This window comes from Myotis daubentonii, chromosome 5, assembly GCF_963259705.1.
Source record: "Myotis daubentonii chromosome 5, mMyoDau2.1, whole genome shotgun sequence".
In the NCBI taxonomy this organism is placed as follows: Eukaryota; Metazoa; Chordata; class Mammalia; order Chiroptera; family Vespertilionidae; genus Myotis; species Myotis daubentonii.
In genome coordinates, this window is record NC_081844.1 from 30020205 (window position 1) to 30039530 (window position 19326).

At 45.9% G+C, this 19326-nt stretch overlaps 1 protein-coding gene and 1 pseudogene across 21 annotated transcripts in view; one reads left to right on the forward strand and one right to left on the reverse strand.

Moving 5' to 3' along the window:
• The window catches only part of RANBP3 (RAN binding protein 3), a 62232-nt gene that overhangs the window by 21602 nt on the left and 21304 nt on the right, over positions 1 to 19326 (forward strand). For 12 of the 21 annotated variants that reach the window (XR_009452982.1, XM_059696982.1, XM_059696987.1 and 9 more), the window contains exons 2-6: positions 2230 to 2285; positions 8866 to 9054; positions 9925 to 9972; positions 17484 to 17520; positions 17609 to 17695. Coding sequence is in view for 20 of the 21 variants with exons in the window: in XM_059696982.1 (XP_059552965.1) it covers positions 2230 to 2285; positions 8866 to 9054; positions 9925 to 9972; positions 17484 to 17520; positions 17609 to 17695 (417 nt within the window). In the remaining variant the exon portion in view is untranslated. The remainder of the gene's footprint in view (positions 1 to 2229; positions 2286 to 8865; positions 9055 to 9924; positions 9973 to 17483; positions 17521 to 17608; positions 17696 to 19326) is intronic. The other 9 variants (XM_059696998.1, XM_059696995.1, XM_059696997.1 and 6 more) reach the window with 2 other exon arrangements.
• Positions 1100 to 1604, reverse strand: LOC132235135 (large ribosomal subunit protein uL15-like; annotated as a pseudogene).

Here is a 19326-nt window from a genome sequence, read left to right on the forward strand (position 1 = left end):
CGTCAGTGGGCCATTACCTCAAAGTGAAGACTGGAGCCTGTCCTGCTTCTCCAAGAAGGGGGAGTTTGAAGAGATGGGGAGTGGAACAGGATCCTTTTGGTTTTTGTCTCGGTCTTGTCCTTTTTCCTCCTCAAACTTCCTCTTCACCTCGTTTCTATTGTGGGTAATCGCTGTCACCTCCTAACTGGTCTCTTCACATGGCCTCTTCCCCACACTTCTCATTTTAAACCTAAACCAACCACCATGCCTCCCCCACTCCTTTTGCACCACTTCCCAAATCCTTGGCATGGCCACCTTCTGCCCCTGGGCTCCGTGCCTTCACACCTGCCACTCTCCCTGCCAGGCTTTTCTCCTTGAGACTTCAGCACAGCAACCTCATCTCAGGGATATTTCCCTAACACTCTAGACCAGACACTCTACCAGCTCCCTATCTGAGCACTCTTATGAACTGCGAACCGTGTCCTCCTCCTACCTAGCAGTCCTGCTGGGGCAAAGCTGTGTGAATGTAGGTTCCTGGTTAATCTAAGTCTCCTATGACGAGGCTCTGACAGCAGGACTGTGCAGATGCTCCCCAAATTCATGACTCCCCTGGCCTCCCTCCTCTCTCGGCCCTTGGATGCTGAAGGAGACCCTAAACACACCCCACAGGGTTCATGAGCACACCCAGAGCCACATGCCCAGGTCCAAAACGATGAGGGGCCTCCCCCATGAGTTAAGGTGGTCCTCGGTTACAATCCCCTAGCTGGCCACAGAGGCTTCCTGGGCTGCCCCTGGGTAGGAGATACATGGTATTGCCTGAGAAAATAGGCGGCATAGCCCTGACAGGGCATCCCAAAGGGTCTTTTCCTTCAGCAGACATGCAAGATGGACTCTCAGACTTTTGCAACTCCATACATTCTTTTTTTGTTAATGGCTGCTCGCTTAGAGAACCAGGTGGAATGTGGGCCGGGGTTCTCCAACAAGCATGAGCTGTGTGGACCAGGGGTCCTCAAACTACGGCCCACGGGCCACATGCAAATACAAATATTGTATTTGTTCCCGTTTTGTTTTTGTTTGTTGTTTGTTTTTGTTTTTTTTGCTGTTGTTGTTTTTGACAAAAGTACTTGGACATTTTAATGAACTCCCCTCCATGTAGCTTCAGGCTACCAGGATACAGGCCCCACCAACACCCTTAATCTTCTCCTCGGCTCTTCTGCTGAAGAACTTGGCCTTCACAATGACAGGCTGCTTTGGGAGCTTTCCCTTCCCCAGAACTTTGTAGTAGCCCGATCGCACCACATCAATGATGGGAGCAACTCCAGTCTTGCTTTTGGCAGCATTCACCCGTGTCTGCTCACTGACCAGGGTCCACAGTTTATCAAGGTTGACAGTTGGGCAGAAGCTCTAGTTCCTCTTCAAGTGGTAATGCCTCATACCAACTTTCCCAAAGTAACCTGGGTGATATTTGTCGAAGTTGATCCTGTGATGATGCAGGCCGCCAGCATTCCCGCGGCCCCCCGGGTGCTTCCTGTGCTTGCCGATGCGGCCGTGGCCGTGGCTCACGTGGCCCCGAAGTTTGCGGGTCTTCCTCAGTCTGGATGGCATGCTGGCGGCCGAGTTGCAAGAGCCCGTTTTGTTTTTTTACTTCAAAATAAGATATGTGCAGTGTGCATAGGAATTTGTTCATAGGTTTTTTTTTAATTATAGCCCGGCCCTCCAACTGTCTGAGGGACAGTGAACTGGCCCCGTTTAAAAAGTTTGAGGGCCCCCGGTGTGGACAGAGATTGCAAACTGGTTGCCCCCTGGCCTCAGCTGGCCTGCAGATTAAAAAAAAATAACCAACCCTCAACTAGTCTCCAGCATTTGAAATTCAGGAGATGCCATATAAAGATTTGACTTACCTGAGCGGAATTCCTTCAGAACCACAGTTGGTGGCATTGAATAGCTGCCACCTCCAATGTATTGCAGCTCACCACACTCCCCACCGCTCTCCCTTGATCAGGCCTAAGTGAGTCTTAAAGCCTTTTTATTGGTGTATAATATGCATACGTATCCTACCATTAAGTGTTGAATTGTCACAAACTGAAACCCCACACCTCCTCGTAATGAAAGTATTTTCTAGGTGATTTGATGTCCTTTGGGGTTACTAGTTTTATATGGGTTTGTTTTTTATTTTTAACTTATAATTATAGCTTTGTTTACTGTATGAAATAGTGTTGGGGGGAAAAACACCAATTTTTCTTTTTGCAGAAAAACCTGCCATTGCTCCGCCCGTCTTTGTGTTTCAGAAGGATAAAGGACAAAAGGTAAGGGGCTGGTATGTTCTCTCTTCACATTTGTTTTCTCCTAGAGCTCTCTCTCCCCAGGTCACATAGCAAAGGAGACTTCTGCCCTTTAAGCCTTCACATTGAGCTTGGAGGAAAAAGGTCCAGTGGCTTTAGGTTACCATGGCGAATGGTTGAGATAGGTGTGTGTGGAAAGGGTTCAGAGACCCTGCTTTAAAAAACGGTGGTAGAAAACTTTCTCCTCATTCCTAATGATTTGATTTAGAAATACTGTACTTTAGGAAAATTAGTAGGAGAAAAAAGGTAGAAGGACGGAGAGGAGGGAGAGGAGGAGGGACAAGGTGGGAAAGTGGGGGGAGGAGAAGCGAGGAGAGAGAGCAATGGTGGTTACAGAGGAAAAACAGGACCTTTAAAGATTTTAGAGACATTTTTTGGCCCCAACCAACAAGGCATAAATGCATTTAGAATAATTATTAGTTGACTTGGATTGTATATTTACCACCCATCTTTCTTGGGTTGCTTCCTCTTCTTAGATTTTAAATGTCTTGGTCACATTGTTGTTGGAAATACCTTGTCTAATTCATAGTGATGAGCTGGCAGCCTGTCAAAGGCCTGATTGGTACATCAGTTACATATCTACCTTTGCATGTTGTTTGTCTTGAAGTCACAGGTTTTATATCCTTACCTGATAAATCAGTATGGAAGGTTGGGATTGTGTCCAAAGTTAGTTGATGTTTTGTGGCGATGCTTCCCAAGCTGATGTGAGGACTCCCTCTAGTTGTCAAAAACGTGGATGATCCCGCCCCACCCAGGGCCCAGGACAATAGATAATTTAATGCCCATGGCAAGATTTCAGAGACCAAGTGTGTTCTGAAATCCATTTGTAATCTTGTTGATAAGAAGAGAATTTGAGAATTGGCTCAGGGCTGGGGATCCACAGGCCAGGTGCTCTGGCGGATCCCCAGTTCCTCGGCAAGGTGGCCTGCTCAGAGGTTGGGACAGCTAGTCTGGTGATTTGACACTCCCAGCGGTCCAGCTACTGCTTTGTAGACTTTGTCCTTTGGTCTGAGAATAGAGGCCAGACTTTTCTTTCTGTGCAGCCCAGTTTCCTGGAAAACATGTAGGTGCTATGCCAGGAAGAAAGCTTATGTACTGAGGGGACAGGAGGGAGAGGGGCCCTAAACCCACACCCTCTTGCACCGGAGCCTTCTGTTTTGGCAGGATTTTATCTTCTAGGCTTGTTCTCACATTAAACATCCCCATTGTTAATTCTTTGCTGAAGAAAGAATAGCCAAACCTGAGGAAATGTTCTTCCCATTTTGTTTTGGCTTTCCAGGTGGTATTTTCAAGATACATCAACCTCTGCTGTCTCCTCTCCCCTGGGCCCTGACACATACATACAGCTTAGTTACCTGTGTTTTTAATCATCCCTCCTTTGGAAAAGGGTCAGTCACTGAAAGGCTGATGTGTTTCCTGTAGCTTTTTAGAAATGGATGTATTTGATTTCTCTTTTAGATGTAGTCGCTTCTGAGGTTTTTCATTAAGTCGGGGTTTTCTAGCATTTTGAGTTTTATCGCGACCATCATTTGAATCATTTTAGCTTAAAATGGGGATCAGCAAACTAAGGCCTGGCACCGCTGCTTATTTTTGTAAATAAAGTTTTATTGGTACACAGCCATGCCTATCCCCTTCATAGTTACTGAGGCAGATTTCACACTGTAACAACAGAGTGAAGTAATTTGGACCCAGACCCATGGCCTGCAAAGTCAAAAATATTTAGTTTCTGGCCCTTTACAGAAAAATTTGCCAACCCTGAATTTAAAATGAGCACTAGGAATTAATAGTTCTTTAAACCTGAGGACTTTTGGACAGCTGGCAGGATGAAAAACTAAAATGTAATAAATGTTTGGCTGAATTTAAAATGCTTTTAAAATTAATTCCTGTTTTATTACTGTTTTCACAGTTGAGGTGGTTTTTGCTTTGGTTTTTTGGTTTAGTTAGTTTTTTTTACTTTTTTATTGAATTTATTGGGGTGACATTGGTTAATAAAATTATATAGGTTTCAGTTGTACAATTCTATAATACATCATCTGTATATTGTATTGTATTGTATTGTATTGTATTGTATTGTATTGTATATGTTCACCACGCCAAGGCAAGTCTCCTTTTATCACCATTTATCCTCTTCTACCTCCTCCCACTCCCCTTTCCTTCTGGTTCTGTTGCTTTGTAATCCAAAGGATAACTTACATGTATTGCCTTCATAAAGTTGAGGTAAATTATGTAAATGGATGACTGAACCAGAAGAGTAGCTAGGAAGATGGTCATCATCAACTTAAAATATACAAATGTAGTTCTTATCACAATACTGACTCAGAGCCAACACTAATGGGCTTCTAAAAATAACTGATCTGCAGCTTTTCAGAATTCAGCTCTCCATTTCTGTCCCAAGATCATCGAAAGGGTGTGGGAAACCTCTCTGTTTAACAGCAGAAGCTGGAGAAGCCTTTGTGACTGTCCTTTAGGGGTGCTTTCTGAGCTGTCAGGTAGATAGATGGTGGCTAAATGGACTCAGAATCTTTTCTTTCTCTATTGTTTATGACAGCATAAGAGTAAGGTGGAAAGTAAACAGTAATCAGGTAGCTTTGTTTCCCTTTAACTTCCCATTTCAAGAAAGACGGAAGGGCAGGTCTTCAAGGATCATCCACAAGATTTCTTGCCAAAGTAAGAGTTTGAGAGTCTTCTAGTTTCATTCTTTCTTTCTGCCCCAGTCCCTTCTCATACTGCAAAAGCAGAACTGGGAAAAGACTGTTGGGGCTGCTTTTTTCTGAGCACACTTTTATCCTCTTTCTCTTTGACGTTTTATTTTGAAATTTTCAAATTATCAGATAAGATGGAAAAACAGTACTGAAGACACAGGTATTCTTCACCTGGCTTCACTGTTAACATCTTTGTCATAAATGCTGAAAGCACTCAACTGTAATTTGCTCCCATCTGATGTTCCTCTCTAAATACTTCTGCAGGTGTTTCCTAGGAATAGTGTGTCATTCCTCTCCATGGCCCCAGTGTCATTGTCACCCATAAGAAAATGACCATTCAGAAGTCTCCTCCAATATATAATTTGTCCTAATTGTCACCAAAATGTCCCTTATAGCTATTTTTTGAGCCACTTCTTGAACCACATAGATCAAGTATTCCCATTGTCACTGTGAGGCCATTAACTTCCTTGTCAGTAAACAGTCTCTAAACCATCCAATGGGTGTGTTTCAAAGAGCCCCTGTCCCTCAACCCCCTTCAAAGGAGAGCACACCACAGGCCCAGCTATTGTTGGGATAAAAGATTTGAAATTTTAAAAACAAATAAGCTGCCAGCTAGGTGTTTTTGTTTGGTAGTAAAGCCACACAACATTTTATATCAGTTCCATTGATGGTCCATGTGTTCATAGCAAACTACAAATTGGTATTAGTGGCCTGCTGGTGGCACACAGGTCAAGTTGTCAAATCCTCCTGTTGTCCCAGTTAGAGAAAGCCTTCCACAGTCTGAACTCCAATCCTAATGCACAAGAATTGTCTTTACTGCCTTCCATGTCTCCAGGCTTCCTCAAGGTGGTGCTCTTCACAAAATGCTTGTGTTTGCATGCATTTGTGTGGTTTTCTTAATGAGTTGTTTGTTTTTTAAATTTTAAGCCTCACCCAAGGATATGTTTATTGATTTGAGAGAGGGGAAAAAACCATTGATTGGTTGCCTCTTATACTTGCCCCAACCTGGGACCCCAACCTGGGACTGAACCTATAGTCTAAATAGGTGCCCTGACCTAAAATCTAACTGCATTCTTTCAGTGTACAGGATGACCAACTGAGCCACACTGGCCAGGGCTACATGCATTTGTGTTTTTAAAGCAAAAACAAAACCTTTTATTAACTGCCTTGAATAGACGCAATTTTTTTTTCTTTTTAATGTATAGAGAATTTGAATCTCATTCAGTAGGTTGTCTTATTGTATGTGATGATTAAATGTTTCTTTCAGCCCTGGCCAGTGTGGCTCAGTTGGTTGAGCGTTGTCCCCTGTACCATGCACCGAAAGGTCTTTTGTTCAATTCTCAGTTAGGGCACATGCCCAGGGTGCGGGTTCCATGCATACTTGAGGCAGCCAATTGATATTTCTCTCTCATATCAGTGTTTCTCTCCCTCCCTCTTTCTTCCTCTCTAAAATCAATAAAACTTTGTTTTAATGTTTCTTTCAGTTAGTTTATCTTCCAAACATTTGTTAATCCGAAGGGGGGTGGTATTGCGGTTGCACTGGCAAGATAATGCCCATTTGGTAACAAGACAGAAAACAGGAACAGAAATGCTTATGAGCAGAAAGTCCGCTATTGCTGAAAATGCTTTTAAGCAGGAACTCCGGGATTGCTGAAAATGCGGTATAGTATGTTTAGACCTAGTTTTGAAGCTTATTGTTGGTGTAACAAGTATACCCTATGTGCATGTTTTTATTTTGTTTGTTATTTTTGTCAGCCACATATAGTTTAGGATATATGATCTAGGGTCTGGATCTGATGTCTGATTTTAATAAACATGTTAAAAAAAACTACAGGTCCTATCTTGGTTCTTTAGACTTTCTTGTCCAACAGAAACACTCGGACCCAAGGAGAAAAATGCTGGAACAACATTTGTATTTCTTTTTGGTCATCTTGAGTCCACCATGCTATGAGGACATTTGAACATTTATGTTTTAAAAGCAGAGATTTTAAAAAAATATATATGAGAGTAGAAGAATTGTGAATAAATAAGAAAGCAACTAAGGTAGAAGCATCAACAATCAGCTCAGTAGATACTGTATCCATTTGGTTTCTACTTTTTTTAAAAAATATATTTTATTGATTTTTTACAGAGAGGAAGAGAAAGGGATAGAGAGTTAGAAACATCGGTGAGAGAGAAACATCGATCAGCCGCCTCCTGAACACCCCCCACTGGGGGTGCACGCAACCAAGGTACATGCCCTTGACCGGGACCCTTGAGTCCGCAGGCCGACGCTCCATCCACTGAGCCAAACCAGTCAGGGCGGCTTCTACTTTTACAAGCTAGATTCTAGAACCTGCTCATAATCCTCAGTAAATTGTTTTGCCCAGATGTCAAGAATTAATTGATACTAAGTTCACCTCAACTTCCCATTTGAAAGGAAGCACTGACATTTAAAAGCAGGGATTTAAAGAAAAAAAACAACAACTGGTTCTAATTAGAGAGATAGGCAGTTTCCCACAAAGCTCTGGGTTTAATTTTCTTTTGGTGGGTGTTAAATTTCTAACCATAAAGCAGCAGCCGACTAGTGGGCAAACTGACCTTAGTGCCCCAGAAAGGTTAGAGGAACAGTTTGGGAAAGTCTTTCAGTCTGGATCTTCCCTAGATAGGAAGGGTTGCTTTTGGTGGCTTTTTAGATGTGTGCATGAGTTAACATTGCGTTGCTGTTGCTTTCCTAAGAATGTTGGAAAGTTCTCTTAAATCTTTTTTATATAGCACCTTTCATCCAAAAGGCTCACATGTCAAAAAATAGCCCCAACACCTATCTAAAGAGATCTCAGATACTTCACACCCAGAAGAAACACGGCAGCGTCAGCAGGGTGGCTGGATAGCGTAGCCTGTGGTCATTTAGTTCACAAAGTAAGAGAAAGGGCTTCTTTCTAGTGGGTGATGCCATGAGGGAGGTTTGGGAATTTGTTGCAGGACACCAACTTAATACCCACTTCTCAAGAAAAGAGTCTTGGCCACAGAGCTCTCAGCCCACTGAAGCAATCCCCAGAAGCCCAAGAACCAGCTCAAAGAATGCCAGGGGTGTTGTACTTTCAAGGACAAAGACTTCTGGAGCCAGCTTTCTCTTATCCTGGCTGTTTTCCAAATAAGCCCCTGCCCAAGGTGTTTGGAATGAGCCTGGGGAAATCCCAAGCCAAAGGGCTCCCTCTTCCAGCTAAACTCCCACCCTCCCCACAATACGAAACTGGCTTTTTGTGTCTCTGCCAGGTCCTTTAGTCACCCCACACCTGCACTCACTGAAATGAGAAAAGCTCTTCCTTCATCTCCGGTTTAAGCAGAACAAGTTGAAAGTTGATGGAAGAACTAGGGTGAGATGCAGAAGCTTTTGGCCCTGGAAGCCTATGCTTGATTGTGTGGTGTCCCTGGCCTACTTCCCCACCTTTCCTAGCAGATGGAAGTGGTGCTGAGGGCAGCTTCCCTGATCATATCTTTGAGGAGATGTGTTATTAACCTGTAATCATCCCTGTTCCCCTCTGATAGAGGCACTGTCCCCATTTTTGTCACTAGGAGTGTTTTTCTTCACTCATGGCCCATAAGCAGAGTAGCTCCAGGCCAAGCCTCGCACTTTTGAAAACAAAGGTTCAGACTTCCTGCACACCTTAAAGCTCCTTGTAAAGTCAAACAGCAGGAAGTCCACGTTCATTTTACTTTGTGCCTTCTTTCTTGGCCCATCCTCCTGGGCAGGAATTGCTGAAGGTGGAGCCATCTCTAGGCCTCCGATCCCTGCCCCCATCCCCTGCCCCATGTTGCAGCCTTTATTTACATTGAAGGAAAATTGTCTTTTTTGCTCCCAGTCCTCTGCAGAGCAAAAAGACTTGTCGGATTCGGGAGTGGAGCCTCAGGGGGAGGCTGAGGCTCCCCACCATGGCCCAGGTCACCCTGAGTCAACTGGTGAGCATGCTCTAGAGTCTCCTGCCCCCGCTAGCGCTTCAGCCAGCGCTCCTGAAGCCCAGCTTCCTCCTTTTCCACGAGAACTGGCAGGGGTAAGTCCACCTCCATTCCATGGCCCAGGGGTCCCAACCCAAACCGGCCCTTTTCCCTCTGAGTCCCTCAGATCCAGACTTTAGAATATAAGCAGCTGATAACTGAAAAGGTGTCCAAGATCTCTCCAGCTCTCTTTAATTCCTGCTGCTGAAAAATCAGAGAAGATTAGGTCCCCTTTACATGGAGACTTGTCTAGTTGGATAAATATATGCCCATAGCAAAAAGCTAGTCCTGTTTCCTGAAATAGACACGAGGGGTCAAAAGAGGAATTGAGTAGTGGGTAGAACTTTCCAAATCAAATTGGACCCCTTCTCCTTCCTTCCATTTTTTCTTTCTCTCTCTGAATCCGGGCCTTCCAATTCAGTGTCTTAGAAACACAAGGAGCTCTGGCTTCCTTAATCTGTAGGAAGAGGAGATGTCTAACACAAATTGCTTTGCAAGACTGATTGTGTCTGGACTGTGGTGAGGCTGTGAGCTGCTTGTCTTCAATCAAAGCAGGAAGAAGAGAAGACTCTTCTTTGAATCCAGAGGGAACCCCTGAGCTCTTTATCTTTGTATTAAGAAGGCTTTTGAAGATAATAGGTGGAGAAGATTATGAACTCTCAAGAACAAGAAATGTCTTGAGTGTTTGGAGTTTGATAAGTTGGGAAAGGTAAACATCATCATATATTCAGGATTGTAAACTCCATCCTCTAGGTACCCCCAATGTCGTGACATTGAAAAATGACTCTTAACAAGAAAACAGAGGACCCCACTCTGCCATACAGAATGCAAGGCAGCCTTCCAGGGCATCACAACCCTAGACATTTAGCAATTTCTATGTCACGTCACCAGTACCCTGTGTTCTTAAGGAAACCATTAAAATTCAGTTACAGGCACCAAACCATAGGCGCAAGAAGAAACCGTGTTCGGCCAAGGTGAGATTGGAGTCATATTTTGACAATTTAGAGGAATCAGTGTGTGGTGGCTAAAGAAGGAGTAGTTTTTATCATGGGTGGGGAACAGCAGGGAGACAGTCCTTCGTGGCCTAGCAGTGGGTTTGGGATAATGAAGTGTACTCAGAAGCTCAGTAATGACTCAAGCCAGGAGGCACTTACTGCCAGGGTGTTCTGGCATCACAGCCCTGACAGAGAGCTGGCAGGGCAATAATTAAGAGGTGGTCACTTTTTTGGTTGGGGGCAGAGCAGCTCCTGGGACCTCTTCCTGAGTCAGGTATTGTTAGTTATTTTATCTGCAGCCTTTGCGAACAGGTCATCTGTTCTCAGGCACTAAGAACAGATGACCTTGAAGTGGACCTGCCTGAGAGACTCTGAAGCCTTCTGCTGCCTAGTTTGAAAAACACAACTTAGAGGCATCTCCAACTGGGATGGTTGAGGGTTTCCAACTGCGAAGAGCAGACGGCTAGATTGCAGAAATTGTGTCATGGCAGCTACTCTACCAGATTCATGTGGGCTATTTCAGGCCCCTCTCACTTCTAGTGCCCACTTGGTAAGACTGGTGGGTCCTCACCTTCCACCTGTGGCCAGTCCAAATGTTGATCTCTGAGGAACGTGGCTTCACTGTCCTTGTGGACATTGGGTTGGAGACTCTAATCCAGGGGTCCTCAAACTTTTTAAACAGGGGGCCAGTTCACTGTCCCTCAGACCGTTGGAGGGCCGGACTATAGTTTAAAAAAAAACTATGAGCAAATTCCTATGCACACTGCACATATCTTATTTTGAAGTAAAAAAACAAAACGGGAACAAATACAATATTTGTATTTGCATGTGGCCCTCGGGCCATAGTTTGAGGACCCCTGCTCTAATCCCAAGAAATTCAGTTGTTCCCCAGGCTGGCCAATACAAGGTCAAGTGTTCTAGTAGGGAACCTCAGGATGGATTGTGAAGTCATCATGGGAGGGAGCCAGGTCTCGGGGGAGTGGTTTATGAATGGAGAGCACAACCGTAAAGGCCTGCATCACACACACACACACACACACACACACACTCACTGTTTCAGCATTTGTGACTACAGAAATCCTCCGTTCCGTCACAAGTCCCAGCAGCACCACCATCATATCAGTTGGGGACAGCTCTGAGGGCTCACCAAGGGCTCGTTCTGTGGGGCTGTCTGCAGAGGAAACCATGGCAGGTGGCTAATGGCTCCTGTCAGTTGACTTTCCCCACTGAGTGGGCATGTTCAAGCAAAGTTCACTTTGGTTTTTAGGTCAATTAAGGCATAAATCAAGGCAGAGAAACCTGATCCAGGCTTCTCGGGCTGAGATTTTTTTCCCTTGGTTACTCATTGCGTTGGCATCAGAACAAATTTGGATCTTGCTCTGTACCACACCAGAGTTCAGGAAACCGCCCACAGGTTACTCAGCAGGTCTCATCCATCATGCTCAGTCTCTTCTCTGTGCCTCAATCCCTGGGGGTCTATAAAGCATGAGCTCTTTATGGCAAATAGTGGCTCGCTGAATTGTTATAAAGGGCCTTGATCATCTTTCAGTCTCATCAGCACTCTAGCCATGGAAGACTCAGTACCAGAAAAAAGTCTATATATCAGACTTCCTGGCTCTCAGCAGGCAGTTTGAAGAAACCCAAACCACATTTCAGATTCAGTTCTCTTATCCAGGAGAAGCGAGCAGCTTCGTGCTTGCCCCGGTCCTGGCTGAAGTCTGCTGGACTGAAGCTCCAAGCCAAGGCACTGATGAGCTTAAACTATGTTTATGAGACCCACCAAGAAGCTTAGAAAGTGTCTGGAACGAGCCCTCTGGCTGGACAGCTTCCCTCATCTTCCAGCTCCTGCACAGGATTTGACTTTTGTTCCATCCCCACCCTACTTCATGTCTTCAGAGGCCACTTCTGTTTTTCTTGTTTCAGTGAGCTTTTTTAGTAAGAATTTCTGAGCTGGTTGCCCCAGTCACAAAATTGGCCCATAGTTGATATGAAGACAAGGACATGATCAGGCTTTGCTTTTTTAAAAAAAAAATCCTCACCCAAGGATATGTTTTTATTGATTTTTTTTTGATTTTTTTTTTTTTTTTTTTTTTTTAGAGAGGAAGAAGGATGTGTGTGAGAGAGAGAAACATCAATCTGTTGCCTCCCATACATGGTCTGGCTAGGGATCCGACCCACAATCTAGGTATGTGCCCTAACTGGGAAGCAAGCCTGCAACCTTTTGGTGTATGGGACGACGCTTCAACCAACTGAGCTACTGGACCAGTGCAGTAGGCCCTGCTGTTATTTGATTTTTCATCCCACAGCCAGGTGGACTTTCTAACTGGTCAGTCCAGGCTGGAGTCACTGAGGCCCACGCAGGCCAAATGGCATCCAGTGTTTTCTGGAAAGAACTTGTGTGACTTCGTCTTGCTTTCTGGTCTTTTCTGGGAGGCCAGGAAGGCAGTGCTTTTCATTTCTGCATACTTCCGGTGTGCCTATGTCTTTCATGTTCTGAAACACAGTCTCCAGCTCCATCCCCTTCCCTGGCCTGGCACCTTTGTTTCCCTCGAGGCCACACCAGGCAGCCTCATGAGAGCCATGTTTTTTTTGGAGCAGGGTAATAATAAATCTAATGATCATAATTTTTACAATTTAATCCTTTATACAAAAATCAGAAGCTTCCCGTGCATATGTTCCCATCCTGGGTTAGACATTATCCCGATTTTGTACTTGGTGACAGGGTCTTACACGCCTCCCAGAATGAACTGCTTCCCTGGAGGACCCAGTGGCTTCTGAGGGGAGAGGGCTGCCGGTGCCGCCCAGAAGCACACGGTGAGCAGCTCCTTTGATTCTTCTGCAGGCTGGTGTTTACCAGCTCACAGCCCCTCCGCCATCTAAGAGGGCTTTTCCATTTTTGTGAACCTGCTTCGTTCGTTCACACCGTCCTGAAGCCAGAGAAATCAGTTGAAAGGTTATCTTTGTTCTACTTTCTCTTCAGCCTCCTTATGTCAGTGTTAGTTGGGTATATTTTCATCATGATGTCCCAAATGGGTACTGACTCTTCCACTGGATTCTACTGTGGAGAGAGGCGGAGTAGAAAATGTGGCTTCTACACCCTGCTTCTGTTCTCCCTAAGAAGCACAGATCCTGAAAATCTGCTCTAGAATCCTCCTCATATGAGTCTCTGTAATGGTAATCCTTGAACTTGGGCTACAGATTTCTGAGGTCCAAGGAGTTGGGAGTCCCAGGCATTGCTTTCTACTGACCCCTGAGTAGCCACTCCCTTGATTGGGATGAAGGGTTTCCCCCACACTGCTCTGACACAGAAGAGGTCCAGACCACCAGGCTACCATCCAGGGGAAATGGTGGAACTGGCGTTGGCCTTGAGGGGAAGGGGGGCGCGGCAGAGGGAGTGGCTGCACCTCAGACCTTTTCCTGCCAGACAGCAAGCTCAGCCCTTCTCCAGCAGGGTGTAGGGCAGGTTGCTCTTCACATGGACATCTATGAAGGATTTCTAAAAGAGTCAGCATTTCCAAAGGCATGCAGAAATGACTTCACCTTACATTCTGTCTTCCTGCTTCCTTGCACTAATTTTTTTTTTTTTAGAAGAGTTGCCAGTGCCAGTTTCCTCATTGCTTCTCAAGTGTTTCATACTCCACAGGAGGTTCCAGCAGTTTTTGGAAGGTTCTCCTTGTCAGGGAGTCTTCCTGTGTTTTCCTTCCCAGGCCTTAGCCTCCAGGTTTTTCTGGACTAAGAGACCCATTGCCTGTCTGTGGGTGGTTCTTCAAAAGACTTGGGGCAAAAATTTGAGGGTTTCCTGGAGTCAGGGGTCTAGGAGTGTCTGAATCTTGTTTGGCCAGGCAACTTTTCTTCTCAGGTTTCCCAAGGGGCCATAGTGGAGGATATGGACTCCATTTGTGCAATAAATACTTGAGAGTTTTTTGTGTACTGTGTCCTGGGTGTTGCACATATGAGCTATGAGGATAACAGACAGGGTAGGGCCTCATCATGGCTAGAGACAGACACATTAGATCATTTCTGATTGTGGTACACAAAACGGTAGAGGCCCAAGAGTGGCTGGAGGGTGGGGTTAAGGGGAGCTGCCTCCACTTTCTGGGCAGTGAGATAGGCATGAGCATAGGTTCATTCTGGAGGTGATCAGGAAAGGCCTCAGGGAGGCCACAGTGAGTGGACCTGCAGGAAAAGCACCAGGCCTTGGGAGTAGCACATGGCAAAGGAACATTGAAGCGGGACAGTGCTGACATACTCAGAAAACAGCAGAGAGATAGGTTGGAGTGTGACGGCAAGGAGGAGTGGTATGGGATGGACCAAGGGTCCTGGTAAGCAGTCCTGGACCCTGAGAGGTGAGGCTAAATCTCCAGAGGCTCCTGGTTTGAGGAGGGGCTCCTAGCAACATTCAAATTCTTAAGGAGACCCAGATGCCTGAGGCTTTGCTGTGTCGTTGGAAGAGGTAAGAAATTTAGGTGTCATTAAAAGAGCCCCAAAATACATGCAGCAAAAATTGGCAGAACTGAAGGAAGAAATTGACAATTCAGTCATAACAATTGGAAACCTCAGTACTGCACTCTTAGTTATCAGTAGAATATCCAGACAGATGGACCCAGCAGAGTGCACTGTCCCCTCAGTCATGAGGAACCTTCTCCAGGGTAGACCCCTTGCTAGGCCACAAAACCAGTCTCAGTAAATCTGAAAGGATTTAAGCCATACAGTCTTCTCCAAACACAGTGGAATGAAATTAGAAATCCATAGCAGATGAGCCCTGGAAGATTCACAAGGTGGAAACTAACATAGATGGCCAGCGGGCAACAGGAAAGTTATGTATGGAGGCCTGTTGAGATTGAGATGCTAGAAGAATCTCTGCAACAACTGAGGCAGCTCGGGCCTAACAACTTTCAGGAGCACCAGCTGGGCTGCTGGCTGTTGCCCTGTGCATAACTTAGGAACACAGGCCTTCACTGCTTCTCCCTAGTCTTTCACTGAGCAAATGCTGAGGAAGCGCCTGCTTTGTGGTGCCGAGGGCCAGTCCCTGGAACTTTGAGTCTAGCAGGGGACCCTGACACGGAGCAATGAGGCCAAAGGACCAAGGGGTTTGTTCTCACATGGGAACTTAGAGACCTGAGGGAAAGGAGGACATCAGTGGATAAGGAGTCAGTGTCTACAGAGCCCAGAGAGGGTGATCATTTCCAGATCCCAGGAAGTGGCAGATCCCAGTTCCTACAGAGCCACGGGGTGGTAACACAACTCTTTATTATCAGATGTCAGCCCCGGTCACTGCTGAATCATAGTGCTGTGGGCTCAGGAACCCCCATTCAAGGGTCTTCAAACCTGGCCCCCTCAACTCCTGGCTGCCCCCAGGACATTATTCCAAATCCCAGCTCACCTGTTCATGCCTGTCCCTGAGCTTTCAAGCCCTGTCCAAAGGTGTAACATCCAGTGGAAGTGAGCAAAGCCACTGCCAGGTGTGAGCTATAGCAAGACTGGCACGTTGGGCTGAGCAAATGCCACCTATTTATCCAGTTGACCCCGTGCTACTTCTCTGTGAGGGAGGCACCAGCACCCTATTTTCCAAATGAGATAATTTGCCCAAGGTTTCCCATTTAAGTAATGGCATAGGTGGAAGAAACACTCTAGATCTAGAAGCCCTGAAGAGGGGGGCGTTGAGCACTCTCACGCTCCACTCATGCCCCAAGGACTATTGAATAGCCCCGTTGTGAGAAGGGTTTCCTAGCACTTGGATGGATGGTCCCCTGTGAGCTTCTAATCCCCTGAGACACACCTGGGGACAGTGTCATCCTCTCCCTTCACAAATACTTCAGGGAGGCTCTTAGGACACAGACTTGGAGCAAGAAGCCCAGGTTGGTTTTTCTGACTCTAAACCCTAGTCATTGATTCACACAGGAGAGAAGGTCCAGGTTGGGATCCTTTTCTTACTGTCCAAGCCCTCGCCATCCTTCAAGATGGGCCAGTCTACACACTCTTACCCACAAGCTAAGGTGGTGTTTACATTTTTTAAAAATTGTAAAAACAATATATAGCATGTGGTCCTCAGAGCTGGAAATACTTTCTGACCCTTTATGAGAAAAGTGTGTTGCCCAGGCTTTAGGAGGTCCTCACTAGTGCAGAGTCAGGTTCCAGCTTCAGGAGGAAAGCAGGGAGGGTGTCAGGTCACCAGCAAGAATTAGCTGCTCCCTCACCTACAGTTCAGTGCAGTTACTGCCTCCACACGTGCTCTGCCGTGTGAAAAGCTCTTTGACACGCACCACCTCATTTCATCCCTCAGCTCCTCCAGGCAGGTGGTCATCATCTGGCTAACCATGAGTCTTAGGAGCTTTTCTGAACCTAAGAAAACTGGCTCCTCTGCTGTTTCTTAAGCACCCCAGAAGGAGTGATGTTCAATCTTCCACATTTGCTTTCTGCTGCTTAGTTCTCAAGAAGCATACATCCCTGAGAAGGGACATACAGGAGGGATTATATGTTATCCTGGGTTGGGAGGGGACTCATTTCAGGCCGCTTAATTGTTAGTTGTTCACATTCTAAAAGTAAAGGTTGTTAAGGAAAGATTCTTCAGCCACCTTTCAGGGTGTGTGTGTGTGTGAGAGAGAGAGAGAGAGAGAGAGAGAGAGAGAGAGAGAGAGAGAGAGAGAGATCGTTCAGTGGGTTTGTAGTCTGAATTGTTCTGTTCTGAGCACATTGTAGCAGACTTTGGTCCGAGGCATCAAAGTTCTAGGTTGCTCTGGAAACAATGGCCTACCTTGAAACAAGGTTCCTTACCGTGGAATATGCCAGGGCAAGGAATGGAAACCACCACAATCCGGTGTTAGGCGACCGTTTTTATTTTTTATTTTTATTGTTAATCTAAATCAAAGGTTATTTTTTCATTGATTTTTAAAGAGAGTAGAAGGGAGGGGGAGAGAGACAGAGACATTGATTGGTTGCCTCCCAAGCATGCTCTGACTAGGGCCAGGGATCAAGCCTTACAACCTAAGTTCGTGCCCTGGACCAGAATCGAACCCAGGACCCTTCAGTCAGCAGGCTGATGCTCTATCTACTTAGGCAAACTGGCTAGGGCTAGGCAACCATTTTTTTTTTTTAATTAAACAGTCCAGCTGCCCTTCAGAGTGGAGAACAGGTCGCTTTTCAGCTCTTGGCAAAATGAGTTTTGGCCAGGTAAAGTTTCACTATGCTTGAATTTGGGAGTGACACACCAGTTAGCTGTAACCTGTGGAGAAACAAAGAAACCGATCCTTGTGCTGTAAATGTGCTGTCAGTCATTAAGAGGATTCCTTAGCACGTGGCCTGGTCTGCAGAAGGTTCATGGCGGAGTTCTGAGCGTGAGATTGAAAGTTCCTCTGTGACTTGGTGGCTGAGCTAAGGGAGTTGGCCCTCAGTACTGTCTCTCAGGATCCATTCATTACGGAGCTTCTGAGCTGTTAGGTGAGAGGGCAGCTTGGCCCTCTCTTCCACCCTGACATGTGCTCTCGTTTCAGAGGTCAGCTGGAGGCTCCAGCCCTGAAGGTGGTGAAGGTGAGGAAACCTCTAAAACGTTTCACTGTCTTTCATTGTAAAAATGGAAGGAGCCTGATTTTCTCCTCCTCCTCATTGTTTTCTGTAGATTCTGACAGAGAAGATGGAAATTACTGCCCTCCTGTCAAGCGAGAAAGGACGTCCTCTTTAACCCAATTCCCACCTTCACAGTCAGGTAACAGCTACAGACCTTTATTGAGTGACAAAAGCATTCATGTTTACAAGCCCACTGTAACATCTCACACACACCTGCCCAGATCCAGTTAGAATCAATCTGAGACTTGGTCTCTGTCACGATAAGGTTAGAGCTTGTCAGAGGTGTGGCACCAGGTACCCCAGTCTGGGATCAGTGACACTTATGGAGGGGTGTGACCTAGTGGACTGATAAGAAAGATGCACCAAGAAAAATCATCCCTCTGAAATAAAGGGACTATCTGAGCCCTATTGGGGCCTCTGACCATTAATCACATGTCCACCTTCCAAAAGCTGCTTGGAAGTGGGGGATTCTCCTGACCCTTCTGCCTAGACCTTGGTGGTCCAATTGAGAAGGACACACATGGTTCATAGTGAGCTGAGTGGTCCCAATAGACACTGTGGTGGTGGATTGCCTTGAGCTCCCTGAGGAAAGGGCTTGGTGGAGGCTTGAAAGGTGGGCCAGACTGGACCCCTGTAGAGGTTTCTGGACTGGGCATGATCTGAGCACATGCACAGAAGCCAGAAGACCAGCTATAGCTTATGCAAAGCCTGGTGCAGAAAAGAGGTAGGTTCAAGGGTAGAGAGAGACACTGGGGCTACTTAGTGGGGGCTCCTCGAGCCTGGGGACTCCCCTGTAGTTTGGAGGGTCAGTGCTGTCAAAGGGCTGCTCCCTCTCCTCCCCACCTCATCTGGACTTGGTCCACTCTGGCATTGTCCCATCTTGGTCTCTGTAACCATGACTTAGAGATGCACGTGTATTGGGAGAGGATCTCTAGTTACCCAAATTGAAGTTCATTCTTGCGAAGTTCATATAAAACATTTACAACTGTGAACTTTAAAGATATCACTTTAAGGAGGGAAAAAAGACACTCTTGGAAAGTTTGTTTCTGCTTATAAAAGTAATGCAGACTTTACAGGAATAGCTGGTGCAGAAAGTGAGCGTCCTCTCAAGGTTGTCTCTATAACACACTAATTTCCTACCTATTTCCCTTAACGCTTTTTTTTTTTTACGTTGCCATGTCCTTTTTCATGACTGCATAAGACCCTCCCCTGAATGGATGCACTGTCAATTGCCCATTAGCCATTAAGGAACTGTCTAGATGGTTTGTAGTGGACATCCTTTTTTAAGGGCCTCTGCCCGCTTGTTGCATAGGTGTTTCTATGGAATGAGGAAGCATCCACTTCCTGGCTGTGATTGTGTTCCTTCCGTTCACTGTCTACTGCTGAACCACACTTTCTCATTAGGACGGTGTAGCAGAGAAGAGATGAGGTGATTTGTATTGTGCACTAGGCTGAAGGGGCAAAGGACTACTAAACATTTTCTCTCTCTAGTGCAGTGGTTCTCAACCTTCCTAATGCCGCGACCCTTTAATACAGTTCCTCATGTGGGAACCCCCAACCATAAAATGATTTTCGTTGCTACTTCATAACTGTAATTTTGCTACTATTATGAATCGTAATGTAAATATCTGATATGCAGGATGTATTTAGGCGACCCCTGTGAAAGGGTCGTTCGACCCCCAAAGGGGTCGCGACCCGCAGGTTGAGAACCGCTGCTCTAGTGCATTGGTCTAGGACAGTGGTCGGCAAACTGCGGCTCTTTGGCCCCTT